The sequence below is a fragment of the Opisthocomus hoazin genome, chromosome Z (assembly GCF_030867145.1).
Source record: "Opisthocomus hoazin isolate bOpiHoa1 chromosome Z, bOpiHoa1.hap1, whole genome shotgun sequence".
In the NCBI taxonomy this organism is placed as follows: Eukaryota; Metazoa; Chordata; class Aves; order Opisthocomiformes; family Opisthocomidae; genus Opisthocomus; species Opisthocomus hoazin.
Window position 1 is genome coordinate 61,074,427 of NC_134454.1, and position 25,323 is coordinate 61,099,749.

General features: G+C 45.1%; 1 protein-coding gene across 2 annotated transcripts in view; it reads right to left on the reverse strand.

Moving 5' to 3' along the window:
* The window catches only part of CPLX1 (complexin 1), a 128,919-nt gene extending 113,478 nt beyond the window's left edge, over window positions 1–15,441 (reverse strand). Inside the window, exons 1-2 of one of the 2 annotated variants that reach the window (XM_075411211.1) lie at window positions 15,256–15,441; window positions 14,298–14,400 (exon numbers count right to left, since the gene is read on the reverse strand). In XM_075411211.1, coding sequence (XP_075267326.1) covers window positions 14,298–14,328 — 31 coding nt within the window. In that variant the 5' untranslated portion in view covers window positions 14,329–14,400; window positions 15,256–15,441. Of the gene's footprint in view, window positions 1–14,297; window positions 14,401–15,184 lie in introns of both variants that reach the window. The other variant, XM_075411210.1, reaches the window with a different exon arrangement.
* Between the last annotated feature and the right edge of the window lie 9,882 nt (window positions 15,442–25,323).

Consider the following 25,323-nt stretch of genomic DNA (forward strand, 5'->3'; position numbering starts at 1 on the left):
ACTGAACTAATTTGCTTTTGTTTTGTTCCCTGAGCTTTAAGTGAGACGAGAAAATGGATGAAGCAACAAACACAACACTGAGCCAATGTCAGTTTCTACTAAATACATTTTTTTTTAGCATGGACCACATGTTACCTGGCTGTCATGTCCTTAAACTAAAGGATAATTCTGTCACCAAACGTAAGATGTAGAACCCACTGTGTAGGATGGGTTTTTTTTAGCTGCGGTTTGGTCACCTGCTTTGCAAACTCTGCCTGGATGACTTATTTGCCCTCCTGATGCCTCTGATGATTTATTAGAAAATTTGCAGGTGCACTAAAAATATAAAAAAATGCACAAGTGTCAATGTGGTTTATGTATTCTCTTCAAACAAAATATGACCCATGCTGTCACTGCATGTGTTGACTTTGAGCTTACTGTGGATTTAAAACTTATTTCCAATCTTTTATGAATTCGACCATTACCTTTTTCTTCTTACCATTAAACGCACAACTACTCATTGAATCACTTTTGCATTCCCTACTGCCAGCCAAGGCTATTTTGAGATGTTTGTTATCCAAAAGAAACTAAAACTAATGCTTGTCACTTAATCCCAACCATAAATTCCAGCTAACCTGCAAGGCAAAAAATAAATTACTTTATCAACCCTAGTCTCTTTACATCTGCTTTATTCCCAGCTGTAACACAAGCAGTTCTAATTCAGTTGCATTTTAATCAACTAAGTGGGCCACCCCATGAGGAAACAGGAAAAAAGAAAACAGAAAAAGAGAAAAAGGAAAAGAGAATCTAGGTCACTGTGTTCTTAAGACAACAAAATACATAATTGCTTCACTCCAAAGGGCCCATGCTGCACTTGTGGTATGTTTGAGATCTGCTGTAACTAATACCATCTCCGGATTAGCCAGTCACAAATGCCTCTTCCATGCACATTCAGCAGTGGAGATGGTAGATCTAACCCATCCCTTTCAGACTGTGTAGAAACAAGAAATACTCCAACCCATGAGATTTTGAAGGGATTTTTGTGAATTTTTAAGAAGTGAAGAAAAATACTGTGATTATTTTACTTTTGTCTGCAAGAAACTAGTAGAAAACTTGGACTTCAACTGCTGTACATTGACAGATATCTGTCAAAAAAGACATGTTTAGAACAGATGAAAAGTGTAAATTACATTACGCTGTATCAGAGCAGTGCCCATGTGGGCTCAGGACCCTGTTGTCCAGAATCAAGCCCTGGGTTTCACCAGTCACACAGAGTTTATCTCTATTGGGCTAGATTAGCTCAGTTGCTGTCTTTTAATTAGGACTAAGTTTTTAAGCACATAATAAGGACCTACTCTTCTACAGTACAAAGCAAAATACACACCGAGCCTTAAATAAATATCAGACAAATAGCCACCTAAGAAGAAGCAATAAGACAGCATATCTACAACTGAGAGAAAAAATAATGGGTGTTCTTAACTCAGGGTGGCCAATTCAAAATAGTTGACTGCAGTTAAAACAGCATTGAAGATGACATACCCTGCACTTAACCATGGGAGAGGATCTAAGATGTGAAGCAGAGTTAAAACTGCAGCAGCTGTGTCTTCACTTTAGCTGGTGTGGAAGCAGAACACTCTCATCTGTGGTGGTGATTAAGAGGACGTGTTTTACCCACTATTTTAAGCAACTACTGGCACAGCTGCCAGCATAGCAGGAACACATGCATACTGTCTTAAAGGAGAGGAACTGAGGTCCAGGTGGAAGCAGTGCCACCTGAAGAGTTTTACCAGATAACAGTTAAAAAGCAAAAACAGAAGTCTCCATCAAGCATCTTAGCCAGGAGGCAAGTTAATTGTCTCCATGACAAGGAAAAACTCATGACCAGAAAAGCCACATAACAAGAAAAGGAAGCATCTTGACATGGTGTTCAGACACACATGAATTGCACTGGGGTCTCCACCTGGCAGAGCGCTCACTGGCACTACAAGAAGATGCACAGTGAGCATCAGTGACAGGGATGGCATGTTCCTGTTCTCTTCCATAAGCCAACACCTTGCTATGGCAGTAATCTGGTGTCCTACCCTCTGCCCTGGATGAAGGTTTCGTTTGGGTAGACAATCCTGAAGTAGTCAGGCAGTTTTAAGGAGACTCTGCTGGAAACTTAACAGCCATGGGGACAGAGGCTGACAATGCTACAGGAGACATTTGAGCTCAAGGGATTGAGTCCTGCATATAAAACATGTCTCTTTCCCTGGGTGCTAAGCCAGCATAAGGCACCCTCCTAAAGTGTCTATTTAGGTAGAGATTTAAGTCCTATTGCAATATGAGCCTGAGTCCAGGTTATTGCCAGGGTGGAGAGCAGGAGCATGAAGTGAGAAACATAAACTGAATCTAACAATTTGCCATCACAAGTGACATAGTAAATATTGGTACTGAAGAAGACAGAATAGCTTGTTGTCAGACAACTGTTCAAAACTGTGAGGGGATTCCAGGGAAACACTTAGCTCTGAAATTATTTATTTCTTCACTGTAGCATAAAATAAATGAACAAATATATTGAAAACAGCTTCTTCCATGTGAACGGCAGGTAGAAGTTACCATGGAGGGAATTTCAAGCTATGCTTGCTACGTGAAACTCAAAATCTCTGCCTGGGCTGAAGCACCACAGCTAGAAAAACATCCAGTGTAGCTGTGAGTTTGTGTTATTCAGAAGCAACCTGACCAGCTATTCTAGAAATTAGTTTGTAAACCCACCAGGTCCTTTGAAATAAAATCATTTTCATCCGATAGTTGATTTCAGATAATCCTTGAAGCAGTGAGATGATATAGCTGGCAGACCTCTCCTCCTCTCATAAGGTTACAATAGGGCTAAAAAGTTTTCAGAAAAGAGAAAATTAACCACAGCTCTGACAACCTCACCCAGAGGCACACACTGCTGGTTCCCACTGAGTTGGGATAGATCCCTGGATCCCTTCAGAGACTATGACATATTGTAACAGCATCAAAATTGAATGTAAAAACTAAACCTCTTTTAAAGGTGATTTTGTTATTATGAACATCTTACAAGTGAAGAGTCAAAGATGTTGTCTGCTTTCTGTAGATAGAATATTGTTTACTGCCTCACTGGCCCTGTCTCTCTGGGCACGCACAATTACACTGATAAGTTATCTGAAACCCACCTGAGACCCAGCCTCCATTTCTCCCTGTTTCCCCCAGCAGCAGGTTCTCCCAGCACCTCTCTCCTCTTCTGCTAGTCACTAATTCCTGACTCAAATCTGTTCATGGCTAATTTATTCACATTCTTTTATCAATATTGTCCTTCACTTTAAGAAGCAATTCCTGCACTGCGGAGTTTACCTTTCTCATGTATAGAGAGAGAGCAGTTGTGTCCCTTATTAACCTTTTTCCTCAGCATTTTAATGCATCTTTATGTAACTAAATTTCTTCTTTCGTGATCCTTTTCATATGTCACTGTGCAGCTTGGCTGACATGGAACAGGAACTGCTGATATTTAAACTGTGTAGTAAGACAAATACAGCAGAGATAGTTGCAATTGTCACACGAAAAGTGTTCTAAATATACAGAATGCAAAAAAAAACCCTAAAAAAAAAAAAAAAAAGAGTTGTGTATTTCTGATGGAGACTGGGGCTTTTCTATACACTCTCTCAAGCAGTTTTATTCCCAGCTAGAACTGTGCATAGTAGCAGCTATGATGTGCTGGCGGTTACCAAAACCTTTGAATATTTTCCCCTTCTCCTCAACTTTTTGTTATTATTTTGTCTGGTTTTTTTAAATAAAATTTATTTACCAAAAAATTAAATGTGAAGCAAACCACAAAGAGAAATTAGTTCACTCCCAAAAAACAAAACAATTTACTCAGAGTCACATATTGATTCAGGGAAGAGTAGCATGCATACACTTAACTCGAGCATAAAATAAATGGCTGTCATGGATTAAAAATACATCTGTCTGGATAGGATGTCTTAGTCTCATGCAGTCATTCAAGTTTGTGATGAGTCTTTCTCTTCTTGATTACGGAGAGAATACAAACTGTGTGTTTAAAAGCTTCTCGCGAAAAAAAAACCTGTGTTTTAGTAGAACCTTCCAAATTCCTCTTGCAAATTAAAATTATAGTTAACGCATGCATTTTCAATAAATTTAATGGACATATACACTAGGACAGGCACCGGAACAGAGACCAAGCAGTCCCACACACTTTCTGCCCCTGCAGGGGCACATAGAAAGTCTCACACTATATGCAATAACATACTAGAAGGGAGGCAGAATGAACAGGAAAGTATCACTGCCAATGTCAAGTTAAGGACAAAATTTTAAGTCCGTTAAGTATGCAAGTTCAGCTCTGCCAAGCATAATCAAGCAGAAAAAGCAGTGACAAAAGGGAAAAAGAATGCTATTCCCTTCCCATGAAGGGAAGGGCAATGTTCAGGTGCCCATGAGTCACACTTGACTGTCCTGCTCTTGGGCTAATGAAGCCATGTGCCACGTACTGCTTCCTATGCAAGGAGAATGGGAGAGATACCATCTAATCTAGAGAGCAAGTGACCTTCCCAAGCACACCCAGGGTTTGCCCATAGGTGAGGGCAGTAGTTGAGACAATGATCTCCCACTAAGTTACCTTGAAAACAAGGTTCAAAACTTCTTTTCCACTGGTCAACTTTGCCTGTGCTCACCAGCTAAAAAGAAAAGGTGGATCCAGGGGCACAGAGACATGGCAGTTCAGCTATCTGCCAGCCTAAGCATTGACATACATTTCTTTGCCATGCTTTTTCCTTCAATTGTTGTCTGCCTTCCCCTTCATTGCTCCCATTCTCTCAAGGGACGAGAGTTATCAGAACAGGTCCACCATTCCAGACTTGGGTTTCTCTGCTTCTTTCCTTATTTTCCACAGAAGATAATTCACAGCCATTTGAATCCCAAAATTCTTTTGATATTGCATGTTTGACATTCCTTCAAGGTCAGTCTCACTGCAAAAAAGCCACAAGACTCAAATCATGCTGGAAAACCATAAGTAGCTGCTAAGGAGCTTCATTTTTTGTAGGTAATGACAAATTCCAATTGTAAAAAGATGCACAAAGTCAGCAGATTAAATTTGTTTGTATTAATGCAATTCTGCAGTTACATCATCCACCCAATTTGAAATTAGGTCATTTAAAACCGCAGGGGGGAAAAAAGTCAATTCTGGAATTTCAGTGTGATCACTGATTTGTCCCTAGTAGAGACATGATTTGTTTAAAGTATTTTGTTTCTAATATGCACTGTGATTTGTACCAGTGATAGCAAGATCACTCGTAACCTTTGTCATGTCTGCAATTGCAGCTGTTACTCTTCAGCAAACCACACAATCATCTGCTCAGCAACCTGTGGAAATTCTCAGCCTCTCAAAGCTCTACATCCTTTGAGACACGTATTCCAGCCACTAAATACAGCCTGCAAGAAACTATATACAAGCTCTCATTATCAGTCTGCAGGTGAGAAAATAAGATGGCAACTAACATAGTCCTCAAAGCCATAACTTAGCAGATGTTTAAGGTTCCGTGTAGCCTTGAACAAGCACTTGATTTCAGCACATGGAATGAGCCTACAAAAGTAGTGCAAAGCTGTAACCTCCCAAAGACTGTTGTCCAGGTTAAGGCAGAGTGCTCTCTTCCCCTCCACTGAAAGAGGAGAGTCTAAGAACTTGGAAGAGGCTCAGCATGCTGCATCTGCAGCTGTTGGAAGTGGAAGTTGATATTCTGCAGCTTTTAGGGACTAACACCCTTTAGTCACCAGTTTATGAACTACATCCCCTCTCCAAAGGCCTTAAAAAATGTGGATTCCCATTCCAGAGAACACTAGAACATGTATCTGTCTCCAAGTTTCAGCACCAGCCTCTATTCCCTCTTTCCTCTCTAAGCACTATCACATGATGTTCGAAGAGGACACCATGGCATTCAGACAGAAGAGCATGCATTTGCATGTTGCCCTATGACATGAGACAAACCAGTGGCAATACACTAGAGATCTGTCGCTTTCTTTCTGCCAGCCTTTCCTGCTTACTGCCGTTCTTCTTCCAGGTGTCCTCCACAAATTGGTGGCCTTCAAAAACTGCTGGAGAACTTCTAATCTCCATGCAGCTGCCACAGATTTCATACTGCAATTTCCCATGCAAACATCTTGCTGCTAGAATGGATTCTGTGCTGTTGGCCTTGCGGGTGCTCCAGAATGAAAGAGACATTCCTATCCTCCATAAACGCAGGGTGCTTGTCTTCCCTTAAGAATGCAGAGCCTTTGCAGAGATTACTTAGGCCTTTTTGGAGCCCTGTACATTACTGGAGTGATAACAGCTTCAAATTGTCTGTACACTCTCAACCTAACTCATCAAGATTTCTAACCCCATGTTAGCCCTCATGGATTTGACTTCATAGTATTATCTTTGTTTCTAATCAAAGCACAAAGTCTTCCCATGTACATCAGCTTTCATATACACCAGCCTTCTCTAATGGCTGTCCTTTTGCCAGCACATGACCAAGTGAATAGGTCTCCACAGCTAACAGCTGAACTACAGTCTGAACTTCCCTCTAAGAACCAACACAAAAGCAAACCAATAGCTTATATTTTCAGAGTCCCATTTCACCCAAAAGGTCTGAATAACTGCAGTGCATCATGCATTAGACTCCTGCCCAGCTCCAAATTCATTGCTGCAGGTAGTGCTTCCTATGCAACACAGGCCAAAATTTCAGCACTGACACTCTATTCGTGCCAGAAGTATGCAGTGCGAAAAAACCCACCACTTTTCTTTGCCTCCATGAGGACCAACTTCAATTATGAAAGATACAAAAAAAAAGCCAGAAAGGTTCAGGTGTACAGCAATAGATATTAAAATGAAAAGTATGCAGACCTTCCTTCAAAGCGGACAGACAATTAAAGAGAAGCCTCTTTTGTTCTGCCATGAAGGAATCCTAGACAAACTCCTTACTGCATGTGAAATTTCCTTTTTTCTCCCTCTTAGAGAGAAAACTTCCTGCTTATCCATGTCACTCAGGCAGGCTTTTGGCAAGTAGATACTCAGCAGGAGAAATCTCAGTTAAGCTCTTTGTGGCGCACCTCTACAATCAGCAGGCTGAAGGTTGCTCATTTCCTCCAAGGATACTAAATAAGTACACTCTGCTCTCAGTGCCTGCTTACAAATAAGACAGAAGTAAGATGCCAGCAGACACAAGTGAAAGCATTTGTATGATTCTAACAGCAACACGCCCAACAGAGGCAAGAAAACATAATAGGAAGGTTTCTCAAGAAAGGCACAGGAAGGAAGAACCTGGCCAGTTATCCTCCTCCGGGTTTGGCTCACAGATGGAATAAATCAGCAGACCCTCATTGTACTTGTTTCACTGGTATGATCTCCACAGTCAATGGTCTGCTTCCTTGGAAGACATCTTGCTCCCTCATTTTAATGGGAATTCTTGAAGAACAAGCTAAGCCCTACAGGTTGCCATCTGAGGATCTGGCGTCAAATTAATGAACAAAGAGAATCAAAGGCAGGTATAGATTAACCAGCCTTGAACAGCTACAGAACCCATGTTTGTTCTGTCTTTCTGGAAGCACTGACACATCTACATGGCATTTTTCTTTTTGTCCTTGTCTCAGCAACAGACACCATGATTGCATGCAATTTAATCCAATTTCTTGAAGAAAACCTCTTTGCCAGCAGTACAGAAAAAAAAGTCCTCTAAAACCACTCCTTGTGAAAAATGTATCCAGCAGATATCAACACTATCTCTTCATCTTCAAAATGTCATTCAAATACATATACTCAAAGCATCAGACAAAGAAAAAACAATCAAGAAGACAATAGCTCAATAACACAACCATACCACAAACTGGAGCTGCAGAATTCATCTTCTACTCTTAAGAATTTATAGGACAGAATAGTTCAGTTGTTAGCAGGGACCTAAAACGATCATGTAGAACTGCCTGAGCACTTCAGGGCTGAACAAAAGTTAAAGCTTGCTATTAAGGGTATTGTCCAAAGGCTTCTGAAATACTGACAAGCATGGGGCATTTACCACCTGTCTAGAAACCCTGTTTCAGTGTTTAACCACCCTCCTAGTAAAAAAGTGTTTCCTAAGGTCAAGTGTGAACCTCCCCTGAAGCAATTTCGAATCATCCCCATGCATCCTGTCACTGGATCCCCGGGAGAAGAGATCAGCACCTCCCTTTCCACTTTCACCTCCTCAAGAAGCTGTAGAGAAGAATGAGGTCACCCCTCAGCCTCCTTTTCTCCAAACTAGACAAACCCAGAGTCCTCAGCCACTCCTCGTAGGACGTGCCTTCCAGGCCTTTCACCAGTTTTGTTGCCCTCGTCTGGATACATTCAAGCGCCTTAACAGTCTTTTTAAAATTGTTGGGCCCAGAATTTCACACAATACAGGCAGAAGTTATCTGAGAACAAAGGTAGATGGTCCCCCAACATCTACCACATGCTACAGTGAGCTGGAGACTGCCTGCCTCATCTCATATTCTTCAGTCTTTGTGATCTGGAAGCAACTGACTACAAAACAAAAGACTTAATGTGTCACAAGTTTCAGGGATTACAGGCAAAAGAGATCTCAGAAGTAAATACCAGAACTACTTGTTGGCACTACAACTTGCAGTTGTGTGTTACAGTTTCCCTCCTGCTCCAGGACTTCACATATTAACATAAGCAGTGGAGCACAGTCTAGCTGATGTATGAGGTCCCAGAGCAACTGCAATTGTGAGAAACAAGAAGCCAAGTTGGAGGAGGATAAGGCAGAAACCACTGCATTTAATTCACTCTGTTCCACCCTGGACTGGTTTGTACTGCCTCTAATTGCACTCAATCTCACTGACTTCTCCAGGGGAAATCAAGGACTTAGTCCCCACATCACAAGGAAGTAAAGTGAGGCAAATGCAGCAGCAAAATACACCCTTCATAAGTCACACAGAAGGCCGCTGCTAAGGTGTTGTTAAACACTAGTACAGTTTCCATTCAGGCTTATCTGGCATTCATACACACATCTTCACTAATGTAAGCTTAGCACAGGGGCTGTTTTTCAGAGCTGATGGACAGTGACTTAAATCCCATTATCTTCAGTAGTATTTAAATCTCTGCCCAGCTTCAAGAACAAGGGGACTCCCTCTGGACTGTGTTTTGTGGTATACCTAGCTGAACAAAAGCTGCTAGTAAGGGACATGAAGTAGGCAGTATCCTCCTGCTGATATACTGCAGATGGCAATCTGGTTGCATTTGTCTTCTGCCCACAGTATTTGAAGACTCCTTATGAACCAAAACAAGGCTCTGCTGAATCTTGACAGCAAAAAGTGAATGCCAAGCAGTGGTCTTCACTCCAAGCTGCTGCTAATAAAACAGAAAATCATGCCTGTAATATAACCTGATGAATATATATTCAGAAACTCAAATGTACCCTTCCTCCTGATGGGGATTGCACTATTTAAGGCAGGCATCCCAGCTAGACATTTCTCCTTTCCATAGTAATAAAAGGATTACATTAACAGAGCCCTTTGCAACACCATATAATACAGAGTTCAAGCTGTTGTGTTCAGCTGTGAACATCTCAACAGCTGTGTTGTTCTGTATGTCCATATCTTCACAGCATTCTGGTCTGCACACTGCTAGTTTCTGCAGTAACAAATCTCTTGCTCTTCAACCACATCATGAACCCACCTCAGACAAGTCCTCATCACCTTCCCATGGGCTTTCACCTTCTCTTTTTCCCATATGAAAATGCCCAAGACCCTTGGTCCTCAAGTCTCCCACTAGTAACATGACAACCAGCAAACTTCATGAAGTTCGTCGTCTTCCACTTCAGTCCAGTTTCCTTACTTGTCCAAGCCACCAGTGACAGAGGAAGTGAGACAGTGTAGTAGGACATGAGAGTCAGGTGTTAATGCATCCCTCACTTTCACACATACCTCTGAAGAAATAAACAATGCCCTCTGAAAAACAGTCTGGCTAAATTCCTCCAAGGGCCATTTCAGGTCCTTCACTTCCAGTTTTTTCCTGGGAAGTCATACACCTTGGTCATGATGACAGTGCTCCAGAGCTCTAACCTGGCTTGTTAAAGAGCACTCTAACATAAAATGCAATCATGAAATCACTTTGGTTGTCTACATCTAGTGAACTCTCATACGAACTGCGAAGTGACCAATCACACTGGCTACACACTTACGTCAATGCCTGCTGGTGTGACAGAGTCATAGGTACAAAATAGCCCTTTGCTGTCTCTGTTGCTTCTGTGGAAGAAGCAGCAATTTTAAGCCTCTAGGTTTCTCCTTGCTATTTATTTTATTTTTCTTCTCCTACACAGCTAATCAGCATTATGACTGCGTTTCATCTCTATGGCTTCTGTCACTGTCAGACAATAGAGTGACTTTCACACAGGGTGTTGAAAGGTCCGAGGAGCACAAAAAAAAGCCACAGAAGCAAATTGGTCAAATATGTTTATATTTTGTACTGCTTTTCCCAAACCACAGTCCCCACTGCTAATGAAAGGGTCAAGGGTCTCACACTGAAGAGGTCATGGATTTGCAAAGACACATTTCAAACTTGTCAACCATCAGACAAAGACTCTGCTGCCAACACCAGCATCAAAATCCCAGTGCTGGCAGGATAGCAGAGGATGGCTTTCCACTGCACAGAAACAGCAGGCTTCTGCAGACCCCCTTTAACAACAAGTCAGGGAAATGTTGCTATTCTACCTCATTCTACCTCAGCAACACAATCTGTCAAACTGATTTCACAAAACCTAAATCCCCTAGTCACACAGACTTCCAAACAAAGCAAGTTTACACAACATAGCTGCCTTTCCTTGCTTGCTAACTTAGGTCACCTACCTTACAAAACACCTTGCTGCCTTCTTCCCCTATGACTGATAAAACTCCAAGGAAAAACAAATCTGATTGTCCTGTGCCATTAGAGACAAAGGAAATGTCTTCATGGACTGCTTCCAAGGCAATGGGAAAAATCCCACAGGAGTGTTCTGCTAATGCTACTGTTCATCATTAATTAGGCAAAGTGTGAGACCTCCTATTCCTCAAGAAGGTGAGTGAGGGAGTGGGACAGCAATGACATTTTCCTTCCCAGTACATCTTCTGATCACTCCGGTATGATAAAACCTGGTCCCAAAGTCCTCATATGTTTCAAAGCCCTGCACGGCCCTGTCCAACAGCCAAAGAGCAAAAGCATCGCATTCGCAAACCGTTCTCAAATCCAGGCTCTTAGCTACCATAAGCTCTGGCCTAAGCCCCACTGTGGTGCTGTAAACTGTGAAGAGAAAATGCCATGTCCATAACACTCAAACAAGGAAACCCAATTGGCCCTTGGCCTTTGTGAAGTGGTTCCATCTGAGATAGTGAAAGGGTTAAGCTATCACAGCTGTAGGTCTGCAAGCAGTTTCTATAGCAAGTGTGATTCCCTATAAATTGGACAGGGCCTTACTGACAAAATGGCAATATTGTTTTTCTTTCTTCCAGGAGTGACAGAAGAAATTTTGAGGATAGGCTAAGCACTTCTGCCCCATTCAAAAAATCCCTAGCAAACAGCAAAATTAATTCAGAGGTGTTCTGGGAAAAACCACATAAAACTAAAATCAAGAAGCCATGAAATCCACAGGAAGATCTCCCTGAAACTGGGCATAACAGAAAAGCTCACAAGCAGATCACATCATGTATCCTAGACAAAGCAAGCCTGTCACCCACCAGAGGTTTGGTGGCTTGCTCAGTTTGGGCACCACGCTTTGGATGTCAGAATTGGCAGACAAAAAGGGTTCTGGCTACATAATTAAGGAAACAAACCGTAACCCTTAGTCCTTGGCTTGCTGTGCTCGTGCGGCCAGACTTCATGCTTGCATCAGTTTGGGCTTTAACTCCAGTGGGAAACAAGAGTCTAAAGCTACCTTTACTTCCCATGTTATATTTGTCCTGGGAGACCTTGTTTTTCTTCTTTGAAACTATTTCTAGTTCAAAGAAAGGTCTCTGCTTAATGAAATAAGACTTCCTGGACTTCACCATTCTGCAGAGACTTCTCCTTTATCAAGCAAGTGAACAAGTTACAAACACATTTTGCTAATACATTAAGTCAACTGGCAGAAAAGCTGGTGCCTTGGGCAGCACCTTGACAGACATCAGAAACTCAGGCTTCACCAAACAATGGTTTTAGAATTTGCCTTCTCAGCAACTTCTGTTATAATGCAAATCCTGACCCTGGCATGCAACATTATGTTAGAATGAATGTCTGCCCAGAGTGTTAGAGATTGGTTATAAAGATTGATTCTAGAATAGAATAAAATCATAGAACTAGAACGTAGATTCAGCTGTGTAAACACAGCTGTGTTAAGAAACCGTACAATTGGTATGTTGCAATTGGGACAGAAATCAAACAGAATTCACAAAAGAAGCCGAGACGACCCTGAAACCAAGCAAGGCCTGAAACCAGCGAGGGAGAATTCTACGAAGACAGAAGAATAGAAAGAACTTAATAAATGATGTACTTAAAGGAACGGAGCGGTTGCTTAGAAACTTATGAAGATTCTAGACTTGATGTAATTGGTTTAATACATGTATATAAACTGGTCTAGCGAGTTAAGCTTTGCCACTCACTGAGGTGATGGCCCAACTCTGAGTTGTGAATAAAGCAATACCTAGTGTAACCCATTTGTGTAATGATAAAATTTTTGACACAGAGTAAATGCTATTAAGCACAGGCAGGCACTGCTTCCAACTCAGGTCAGTCACTAAGCTGCAAGAAAAGGCATGCATCCCAGCTGTTAGTCCTTTGCTGCAGCCCTCCTCCCCCTGCCTTTAACTGCAGCCTTTAAGCAGTTATTTCCCTTTAGTGGATTCACAGATCTCTAGCTGCAGTGGCTAGGTCTCCAGTTTGCAGGGACACTTGTTCATTTCTGCACAAGCAACCTTATTCACACCGTAGCAAACAGTGCAAAATCTGCTCTTCTCAAAACTATTTCTCCTTCAAAACACGCACTGAAAAGTAATGAATTGTAACACTACTACCATACAAACTGCTATCTTCTCACATAGATATCTTCATATCTTGCTATTTTGTGCAGTAAAATTAGACCCTTTCTTCTCCAGTTTGATTTTCCATTCAAAACACTTCAACTAAAACTTTGGTTGCTTGCCCTATTCTTAACTGTGGGAATTTTGCTCCCTTGTTGAAAAAAAAAAAAAAAAAGAAACACCAAACCACAGTTCCTTTGCTTTCAAAGATGAAAATCATGTTTCCACGCCATGGCAAAGAGTCCTGTAAATGTTGAAGCTGCATATGATATCAACAACACCATGCATGAAACATTCCCACAGTCCCACGACTCTACAGTTTCTCCAAAGGAAAACGAATGGAAAACACACACATGAGATACAGTACAAGAGAGAATGATCAGAACCACCTTGTTGACTTCCTCTGAGGCCAACTATTCCAGTTCCCAACAACAGCCAGCATTCAACATCACCTCAGTGACAGCCTTGTTTTGCCTGAACGTTCAGGCCAAACATCCCAAAAATGCAGCATAACTGCAACAGAATGAAAAAAAACTCATGCCCAAATACTTCCACATCATTTTCAATTTCTCTCCCCCCACACCACGGCCTTTTCTATTTTCCACAATTAGGTTAAAACAATTCATCACACATGGAAGGAAATACATTGAAACCATATGAAACATTGGCCTCAAATCCAGGTAGGGAATGTGGGGGATACTTTATTACTGTTTCCCTGCTTATTGCAGCAATATTCTTATTAAAAATAACTCTCCAAATACTACGTGCAAAAATTTCTCCACTGTCTGTTTTTTGGTCAAGGTCTGGCCAACATTTGACAGGAGCATGAAAGAGGTGCTCATACACATACACAAAATGCTGCTTTTCCTCTGGCTAAATCTGTCTGCAGCCTTTGTAATACCTGCCACAGTGACATGGCACAGCATGAAGCAGAGCAAAACCCGCACACTGTACAGCAGGATATGCAGCCAGCTGGTACGCTGCCAGATTAGGCATCACCCAGGGCCTGCACACCTTGTGTGGGAGGTCTCTCCGCTGACATAGGTCTCTGGTTGTTGCTGCCCTCTCCTGCTCAGATTCTTCAAACACTTGGCTCTGGGATCATGAATCAGTGGCAGGCATGCCCTTCCGGGTCCCCAAACAGCTCTTCCAGCTGCAGACCCTACCAGAGCTTCATACCAGTCCATCTCATCTCTTGCCAGGTGCAAAGCAGAAGGGGGGGGGGGGAAGGGGTGCAAGGCCCCTCACGGGCCAACCGCACTTACCTCCAAGAGCTTGTTTCATGACAAAATCCATGGTAACGGCTTAGGGGTGCTGACCACCTCCACACCTCACATGCACAGAGACCAGGAATCCTTGTAGGACAGCCTGCAGAGAGGCACAACCAGAAGAGGAATGGTGTCTCTAGGAGCAGAAAAGGCTGATGCCTGGTCTTTCTTAGCTCTTTCCTCGCAGCTTTTCTCCCCTTGTCTGAGTGCGTGCAACTTTTCAATGCCCCATCCCTGCAGACCCTAGCTTTGCAGGACAAGGCACCTGGGGAGCAGAGCTGCATGCTGGCGGGCGGGGAACTGACAGAAGAAGAAGGAAGGAAGGGGACACGGTGGTTCACCCAGGCAGGGCAGGTGGCCCGGAGTGGAGGGAAGCAGACGGGCAGGAAGGCGTTAAACCTCTGAACTTTCATATTTCCCCGCCTGTTTCTCGCCCTCTCTGTTTTCGGAGAGCTAGCTCCGGAGCGGCAGCTCCGCCGGGGACCGCCGAGGGGCATTTGAAGGTGAAGCGCTCAGCAAGTGCCCGGGAGGGCAAGCGGGGGAACTCGGTTGCGGACGCAGCCCGGGTGGCGGGACGGGCAGCACGGAGTGGGGCAAGCCCCCCCCCACCCCAGCCCCTCAGAAACGTCGCCCAGAAAGCCCCCAGCGCAAAGACAGCGCGGGCTGCACCTCCTCGGAAGAGCCGGGACGGCTCAAGGTTGAGACAGGCCGGCCCCGGGCGCGGCCCCGGGCGCAGACCCACCGCGCGGGCTGCCACCTCCCGCTGCTGGCCCCGGCCGCGGGGACCGGCCCCGGGGCGGGCTGCCAGCCCCCGCCCGGCACCAGCTCGCAGCCGTGCCCGAGGCTGCGCGGCCCGCCAGCACCCCGTCCGCGCGTTCCCACACCTCGCCTCTCCTCGCTGCCCTTCCGCACTTCGGCCGGCACGGCCCGTCCGCCCCGGCGCCGGTACCGGTACCTCGCTCGGCGGCGGGCGCTGCGCCGGGCCGGGAGCAGGTGGCTGCGGCGGCGGCGGCTCCGCTCCGCTGCTAGAGGCCCCGGCCGGCGCCCATGTGCCTGAGGACTGCCAGGGAAGGTGCGCGGTGTGCGCAAAAGAACAAGTGCACAGCTTCTCCCTACTTTTCCCCCGCGCCCCTCTTTTTATCACAGGATTTCCGGACCATCCCACCGACAAGATCCCTCCTCCCTCCTCCCCTCGTTGCGGGAGCTGGGCTCTCCTCCTCCCCCCGCCTCCGGCTCCCCCGCCCCTTCCCTGCGCCGCCCTCGCCCCTCGATGCCCGCCACGGAGGAGGCCCCCGGCGCTCCCCAGCCCCTCGGAGGGGTGCGTGTGTTTGCGTGCGTGACCCCCATCCCGTCCCCGGCCGTCTGCAGCAGCCAGGTGTCCTTGCGCTTTGCTGCGGGGGGAGGAGGGGAGGCTGTCAGCCCGCTATTGGGTTCTGCAGTTGCTTCCGTGCATCTTCTCGGGAGTCAGTGTGCGTGTGACAGGGGAAATCTCTGCGAACACGGCTTCCTGTGAAAGGCGGAGGGCGGGAGAGCCATCCGCGTCCTCCGCTATGGTTCCTTCCCGGAGACCCCCTCTCGTCCCTTAGGCCCTGCAAGGAGTTGGAGAGGCAAGGATAGCGAGGGACCAGAGCCTTTTCCGCCCAGCTCCTTCGTCTCGGAAATTACTGTGGCCGGAGAAGAATCGCTGGCTGCTCGGCTCGGTTCTCGCTATCCCGTGGTGTTCGCAAGGGGGGAGGAGGCCCAGTCCCCTCCCGGCGGTTGCCGGCTGAAGGCGCCCAGGGAACACAGGGATCTGTTGTCCATCCCAGGTTCGGGACGGCATCTGCAGGTGAAGAGGAAGGAGCAGCGTGCGGTGCGAGCGCTGCGTGGTGCGGCAGAGTAATACCCCCACCACGGCACCGGCACCCACGCTTAGGGATGCCGGCAGCCGGTTTGGGGCTGGGTGCGGAGGGGAAGAGCTCTGCTATTGATCCGCCCTCCTGCCGCCAGCAAGGAGGGCTGGGAGATCAGCTCGCAAAGCAACCGATATGGGACTAAAAGGCGGGGGGGGGGGGGGGGGGGGGGGAGGGAGCAGAATGGTCCTGGCGGAAGTGGGATGCTGGGGCTCGGGGAGCAGCGGCACTGGCACCCCGGGAAGGCGCTGGGGCGGCCCATTGGGAGACCTCGTCTGAAGGTCAGGGCGGGCACCGGGACCGCAGCTGCATCGCGGGGAATGCGTGGAGGTCCCCCAGGCACGGCAGGTCAGCCGACTCCTCTCGGGTCAGTGATGCCGGCCCGCGGGGCTCCGCAGCCTGCAAAGCGCTCGGGTGCCGGCTGCAGATGTGGGAGGGCGTGCTTCTACGCTCAGGACAGTGTCTACCCACTTGGGTCTGCCTCAGTGCCCCAAGCCTGTCGGTGTTTAATTGGACAAAGCCGTTAATAACATACTGTAACTTTTGGTCAGCCCGGGAATGCTCAGGCAGTTGGAGCAGAGGATTATTGTAGGTCCCTTCCACCAAACCTATTCTATTCTATTCTATTCTATTCTGTTCTGTTCTGTTCTGTTCTGTTCTATGCTATGCTATGCTATGCTATGCTACGCTATGCTATTCAAAGAGCTCCCAGAAAGCCACTTTTCAAACAGACACTAGTGTCAGTCTTGGACACTCAGCTGGGTAGACATGTGCTGCACTTTTACCAACAAAATTCAGAAAGAAAAAGTTAGTACCAAGAGGGGGTGGGGAACCCTCTTGTTTTAAGCCTGGAGTCACCCCCAGCATTTCCAGTCCAAAGGGCATATTAGTACCTTTTGATGCTCTCTTTTCCATACATACCATAGCAGTGGCTCAGCAGAGATGGCTGTGCAAACCTTGCCCTTATATCTTGGAGTCTGGGAAGGAACAATTCAAATGCCCTCAAACACAAGGATCAGGGAAGTGTGGGATAACAGTTAAAACACCTAATGGCTTAAAACCAGGTTTCTCCTCCCTGCTTTGGGGATCCTGGAGCACAATTTGTCAAGGAACTCCCATAGCAGCCAAGAGTCAGCACATCCAAGTTGTATTTCTGAGAAATGTCATCCTTCTGTCCCATAGGTTCCTTACAAGCTTTGCAATGGCAAACGTCTTCATTTGTCCACAGAGAATAAAGTGATGTCATCCACAAGGGCTTTCACAAGCCAGGTGAAACAACAGGCACATCGAGCACACCCTGAGAAGTCCTTGAGCATCTCATTGACCTGTTTAGAGCTGCTGGTCTGTCCCCAGAGCCAGCTAACTTTCCAAAGGTCATGTACCCGTGGTTCTGCCCTAAACTACTCCCACTTTTTCCAAATTATATAGCTGCCATGGGAAATCTAGACACGTGAGGCAGTGCAACATGACCCCAACATCTGCTACTTCACAACTCCCTCTTCTTCAGGAGAACAAGGCACAGGATCACCTAATTACAAACGCCACTGAGATATTCCTAGTCCCAGCTTCAGCATCTCTTCCCTGCCCCAAGTGCCAGGATGGACCCACAGAATGTACCTTCAAAATAAAAACCCAGATGCTTGGAAACCTGATTTGGGTACCTCCTGTCTGGGTGGTACCCTGACCTATCAGTCAAGAAAGATCCCATCAGTACCCTCCCCACCACACAGGTTTCAGGCACACAGGCAAGAAAGGACATGGTCAAAAAGAGGTGATGTAGTCTATAGATCTGTGTCTGATAATGGTCTCAGAAAGGCTACCGAAGAAGGATTTTAGCATGGAAATTGAACAGAGGTGTTCTGACACAACTGTACCTCAATTTGCTGCGAAACTCAACTGGACAGATGGACTCAAGAGAATCTGTTAACTGAGTTACCTGAGATGCATGACTTCTGCTACGAGAGAAGTAACAGTTTGACCAGCCATGGTAACGTTATATGCAATACCCCAAGGGTCTTCTTTCTGCTGGCTTATAGCAATAGATTATGTCCAGAATACTTTACAAATATGAATCTGGCAGTAATGCAATTTGACAGCGTATTTACTGGACAGCAACAAATCTCAGAAAAAGCAATGTTTTCTGATTGGGGTGAGGGATAGAGATCAGTACACTCACACGTGGGCTATCTCAGAACCATGGACAGAGGAGAACCTCTGCACACACCGAGGCGACCACGGACAGCTCCAAAGCTCCCCAAAATATCAAAGCCAGTTCTTAGTGTGTCTTACACTGTGTGGCTGACGTACGCCTGCTCCTGGCTGTAGCAACAGGCTAATTCTTCCTTTGCAGAAGCAAAAAAATAGGAATCCACTCTGTGACCTTGCTTGGTGCAGATGAAGAATACAGAAAACTCAGAGCAAAGATATGCACCGTGGAGCTTTGTCCATGGAACTCAGAATCCTTGGCCACCAGCTGGTAATCTGTGCCTTTACTCACGTCTGTGTAAGAATCATAGAATCGTAGGTTGGAAAAGACCTAGAAAAGATCATCAAGTCCAACCATACGCCCAACACCACCATGCCTACTAAACCATTTCCCGAAATGCCACATCTACACATTTTTGTAAACACCTTCAGGGATGGTGACTCAACCACTTCCCTCGGTACCCTCTTCCAGTGTCTGACCACTCTTGCAGTAAAGAAACTTTTCCTAATATCCAATCTAAACCTCCCCTGACGCAACTTGAGGCCATTGCCTCACATTCTGTGGCTAGTTACCTAGGAGAACTGACCAACACCCGCCTCACTACAACCTCCTTTCTAGTCATAGAGAGCAATAAGGTCTACCCTCAGCCTCCTCTTCTCCACACTAAACAGCCCGAGTTCCCTCAGTCGCTACTTGTAAGACTTGTTCTCTAGAATCTTCACCAGCTTCATTGCCCTTCTCTGGACATGCTCCAGCAACTCAATGTCCTTCTTCTAGTGAGCGGCCCAAAATTGAACGCAGTACTCGAGGTGCAGCCTCACCAGTGCCAAGTACAGGGGCACGATCACCTGCCTGCTCCTGCTGGCCACACTGTTCCTGATACAAACCAGGATGCCGTTGACCTGCTTGGCCACTGGGGCACACTGCTGGCTTATGTTCAGCTGGCTGTCGACCAACATCCCAAGGTCCTTTGCAGCCAGGCAGCTTTCCAGCCACTCCTCCCCAAGCCTGTAGTGTTGCATGCAGTTGTTGTGACCAAAGTGCAGGACCTGGCATTTGGCCTTGTTGAACCTCGTACAGTTGGCCTTGGCCCATCTATCCAGCCAGTCCAGATCCCTCTGCAGGACCTTCCTACCCTCAAGCAGATCGACACTCATGCCCAACTTGGTGTCATCTGTAAACTTACCGAGTGAGCAATCATTCCCCTCATCCAGGTGTTAAACATGACCGGACCCAAAACTGAGCCCTGGGGAACACCACTCATGACTGGCCATCAGCTGGATTTAACTCCATTCACTACCACTATCTGCACTCAGCCATTCAGCCAGTTCTTTATCCAGAGAAGAGTACATCCATGCAAACCATGGGCAGCTAGTTTCTCCAGGAGGTTGCTGTGGGAAACAGTGTCAAAGGCCTTACTAAAGTCCAGATAGATAAGATCCACAACATTTCCCTCATCCACTAGGTGGGTCACCTAGTTGTAGAAGATCAGGTTGGTCAAGCAGGGACCTGCCTTTCATGAATCCATGCTGGCTGGGCCTGATCCACTGGTTGTCCTTCACATGCCTGGTGAGCTCGCTCAGGATAAATCGCTCCATAATCTTGCCCGGCACTGAGGTCAGGCTGACAGGCCTATAGTTCCCAGGATCCTCCTTCTGGTCCTGCTTGTAGATGGGTGTTACATCAGTGATCCTCCAGTCATCTGGGACCTCCCCTGTTAGCCAGGAGTGCTGATGGATGGTGGAGAGTGGCTTGGTCAGCTACTCCGCCAGTTCCCTCAGCACTCTTGTGTCGATCCCATCCAGCCCCATAGACTTGTAAGTGTCCAGGTAGCATAGCAGATTGTTAACTTCTTCCTCCAGTATTACGTTCCACTCTCCTTCCCCATCTTCCAGCACTGGGGGCTGACTACCCTGGGAATAACCAGTCTGACTACTGAAGGCTGAGGCAAAGAAGGAATGAAGTACCTCAGCCTTTTCCTCATCCTTGGTGGCAATATTCCCCCTAGCCTCCAGTAAAGGATGGAGACTGTCCTTGGCTCTCTTTTTGATGTTCATGTATTTGTAAAAACATGTAAGATGGTGGAATAAGCCAGTAATCATGTTTGGCCACAGGTCTCCAAAAGAAAGGAAAAGTGTCTGTTTCCAGGAAAAAAAAAACAGAGTCAAGATATTTCATTTCAACATCTTTAAATGCCATTTTTGTTTTTTCATTTCCACATGGTGTTTGACTGCTAAACTGAAATCAATGCCATGTAAAAAGCATGCTAAGAAGAAAGCTCGCAAACCAAGAATGAAGGTAACAGAAAATACTTAAGCAGTTGTCCAAAATGAACTACTTTGTTTCTTTTCCTCCCCCGCTTTTTTTTTTTTTTTTTTTTTGGTCACCTTGTTATTAACTGCAGCACTGTTCAGTGTCCTGCAGACAGTACCTGGACAGCAGCGTGATGATTAGCTTTTAATCAATACAGCTACTGAGACAGAGGAGTTGAACACTTGCTAGCAGTAGTTTGTGGACAGCAGTTGCAGTCCCTCCAGTGGTTCAGTTCACTGAACAAAAACCTACTGCATGTTTCTGCTTGCTCTTCAGCTGTCAATTCTAGCTATAAAAATATTTAAAAATTCAAGCTTTTTGTCTCTTCAAAAGCATGGCTTTGTTTATGGTTGTTCCATTCAACTTATGGCAGGCTTTGAGTAAGTCCTTTACTTTCCAACCAAATAGAAAAAATGCATATATATTCTTTTAAAGAAGTATGTATTTCCCAGAAATCAAAACAGTGACTTTTCAACTATTTCTGCTAGCTCTGAAGAACAAGTTACTTCAGATTTCTTGAAGATTGACTTTCTAGGTGAGAATTTGCTGCATTCACAAGACCAAATTTTAACTGCCTGCACTTATGAAACCTGAAACAAACATGTATTCATTGCCCTGTTTCCATGACGTTCAGACACAGGCATCCATATTATGTTTTCTTTTTTGTAAGCACACGTGTCCAAGCCCTTGGCAGGCTGCCATTTACAGCTACTAGCTCCTAAGCTGGTGGTTTCTTGTTTGTACCTTCTGTTTTCTACTCCGCTTGTCGCTGTAGCTCCATCCCTTTCTCTGTTTCTTGTTCTCCAAACAAGCTCTTGCCTTGCCAGACGGATTGAGAATCCTGTCGCAGGAAGGATGTGATTCCTGCAGATAGAGATGATGGGATAATGATCCTGTAGCATGTATCTCCAGGATTTACTGCTCCACATCATAAAGCTTCTTTGGCAGACAGAAGTTGTCCACAAAGCTGAGGATCCATCTTTATCACTCAGGTGATGAAATCATGATGTGTCTAACCAAAGCATATCAAGATTTTGTTGTGAGATTACTATTTCAAGTATTTTCAACAGGAATATTTCCGTCAGTATATAAGAGTCATCCAAATTGGTGCATTCTATGGAAATGTGTCAATTTCTACAGAAATTTGAAGACAAACAAGCTAATGAAAATATTTTTACTTTCTTATATTTGGTGCTGTTCAGATGTTCTACTTTGATATGGCAAAAATGCTGCACTTTGGCAATGACTGAGTCATCTTGCTTTCACTCTTTTCTTCTAGCAATACATGTCAGTATCAAAACTAAACACATAATCATATTGAAGTACCTCTTTTTTAACATTTTCCATGTCGTGGAGGGGGGGAAAGAGTTCACATTTTTCCTCTTTGTTGTAATTTAAAGTGGAGACAAGATTCAAAATGTCAGACATACTTTCAAACAAAATTTTCATTTTTCCCAGATAGTGTGCCTTGCCTTCTTTTATTAGTCCACTTCTTGGCAAAGAAAAGGAACAGAGAGGAACAGCACAGTCAGCTGAGATGCTAGCTTGGTATCAGATGCTTTGGCCTGTAGTTCTTTTCCTGCATAAGAAGAGTAGTCCCAAGTTCTGAACTCAATTTTGAAGGGAGCTATTCACCTCAGTAGGCATAGTTTGCCAGCCATCACAACCAACCTAATTGTTTATTATTTTTAACATTTCATTAGTCATGAAGTTTATGTGTTGTCAAGATGTAGCCTGGCTGGATGCCAGGTGCCCACCAAAGCCGCCCTATCGCTCCCCCTCCTCAACATTTTTTTTTTTTCCTTCAGCAGGGGAGAAAAAATACTATGAAAGGCTCGTGGGTCAAGATAAGGACAGGGGAAATCACTCACCAATTGCCATCACAGGCAAAACAGATTCAGCTTGAGGAAAGCAGTTTAATTTCTCACCAATCAAATCAGAGTAGGATAATGAGAAATATGACCAACTCTTCAAAGCAGTCCTTCAGGGACAGACTGCTCCAGTGTGGGTCCCCCACAGGGTCACAAGTCCTGCCAGCAAACCCACTCCATTGTGGTCTCCTTTTTCCATGGCTCCAGAGGTCCTGCCAGGAGCCTGCTGCAGTGTGGGCTCTCCATGGGGTCGCACCCTCCTTCAGGCATCCACCTGCTCTGGCATGGGGTTTTCCACGGACTGCAGGTGGATATCTGCTCCACTGTGGGCCTCCATGGGCTGCAGGGGGACAGCCTGACTCACCATGGTCTTCACTACAAGCTGCTGGAGAACGTCTGCTCCAGCTCCTGGAGCACCTCCTCCCCCGCCTCCTTCTTCACTGACCTTCGTGTCTGCAGAGTCATTTTCTCTCACATATTCTACTCCTCTCTCCTGCTGCAAATTGCCGTTATGCAGTTGTTCTTAATTCTTTAAAAAGTTATCACAGAGGTGCTACGACTATCACTGATTGGCTCAGCCTTGACCAGCAGTGGGTTTTGTCTTGGAGCTGGCTGGCACTGGCTCCGCCGGACGCAGGGGAAGCTTCTACCAGCACAGAAACCACCCCTGTATCCCCCCTGCTACCAAAACCTTGCCATGTGGTCCCAGTACATGTGTGCATGTCTCTTTCAATACTTCAGATACTTGTAGACCAATTACTCTTAGATGTGATGTGTGATACTGGCAAATTAAGCTGTTACAATATTAGGCTCTTTACAGTCAGGTGTCTCCAAAGAGACCATAATAGTTAGACACAATCCAACAGCTCAAAAATCCCCATACCTTCCTATTTCAGTCTTCAGTTTGCTCTCCACCACCTGACTTTGATAAGGAACATAAGCATGTGATGAAGTAATTTTCTAGGCAGAGAGTATTTGCTGATCAGGATGAGGGAAATAGCAGTACCTGGAAATAACAAGTCTCTGTAATCCACAAAATATAGACATACATTTCACCTTAGGATAAGCACATTTTTCCCTCAGTGGAACTGTAAAAAGTAATTTGTAAAGTCATATAAATAAATAAATGTTTCCAATCAACTCATTCCCTGCCTTTACTGGCATGGTGTTCCTTGCACTGGTCCATTCAGTGTCAGTTAGCCAGCAGCTCCACAGGTATGGAAACAAGGTTACATGCAGGCAGCAATGTTGGAGATTCTGTCCCTTTGGATTGCACAACCAAACACAAGGTCCACCATGTAGTGAGCAAGCCTACCTACGAGAATGACCACATGAGCCTTATACAACAGGCTGTTCTTTCATCAGCTTCTCTCCAAGACACTCCAAGGATATCCACTACCATCCCTCTTCCTGCTTCATCCTTGTCTTGCCAGTTGATCATATGTCTTAGTCCCTACAATGTTTTATTTGTTCCTCTGATATTTTCTAAGACACCCACACCCTCGTGACAATAATGCAAGTTTGTATTTCATCTCTCTTGCTCTGCAAGTATCCACATGTGTGCAAAACAATGCAAGAGGAGCTAAAATGTTGCATCTTATCTTGATTCTTCTCTTACTAACATGTTTTTTACACTACATCTATTAGGCCTATAATGTTGTCCCACTGTCTTCTTGGGTTATAGCTATTAGTAAGTCAGACCCCATGGATTTATTCTGATCCTGTAATAACTTTTACAGCTAAAATTGATCAAAAAAAGACAGCTACACTTTTTATTCTTCCATTTCCACATCCTCCCTATGCCCAGTGCATGCAAGTGAATTCCTTAGCAAAAAGGAAAAAAGTTAGCTATGCTATGTTAGTGTCTGTGGAACGCAACAGCTGTGACCCTGTTAAACAGTCACAAAATGGATGGCTGACTACTGACCGGCAGAAGTGAGACTTCAGCAGCCATAAAAAAGTTCTTACATCTACATAAAATGAGTGTTAGAACAGAATGGCTAAAACACAGATTCCAATTTAAGCCAAAGCACTAGCAAAGGAGTCTGACTTAAGCACCTCACCCAGCAAAGCTGAAATAACTGGACTTAAGCAGATACTTCCATTAGTGCAAGTGTGTAGGTGCTTTGCTGAATTCAGATTAGATCCTTTAGGCCCGAACATCTCAAATGATAAGTTTTCCTGAATACAAATGATGTGATCTAGAAGCATGATCTGCCAGTTTTTAACTCTTACACAAGGCCTCCCTTTATGATCAGTCTTTGCTAAAACTAGTCATAGAGTAAATGAGAAAATTCACTGCATTTAGTGAATCTTCAGGAGATGCAGATATAAAAAGGAAAATGTCCTGTGTTGAGAGTCAAAGTGTTTCAGAATTCAATAACTCAAATGCTTAATCATTAACGTGACTGAATCTCTGTGAAATACAAGCATTGTTCCGTACGCTTCTCTGCCTTTTAATTTCACGTTGCTTGCCACTAATTGGTTACATGCCTTTTCTCATCTAATCCCCTTTTGTAAAATTTAATCTTCAGATGACAGCATTTATCAAACACAAAGCAGCTGAGCCACATCAAGCAAAGCAGCTAATTATTCTTGCAAATAAAAATGAATGTCTCTCTGCAAGATCCCCCTTGATGTGCCGGTTACAGTTCAGCAGGGTGAGGTTGTTTACCCACTCTCTGAAATTCAACTATCATGCAGAGGCAGGGCAGGGGGAGCGGAGCTGAAGCAGTCTTGTT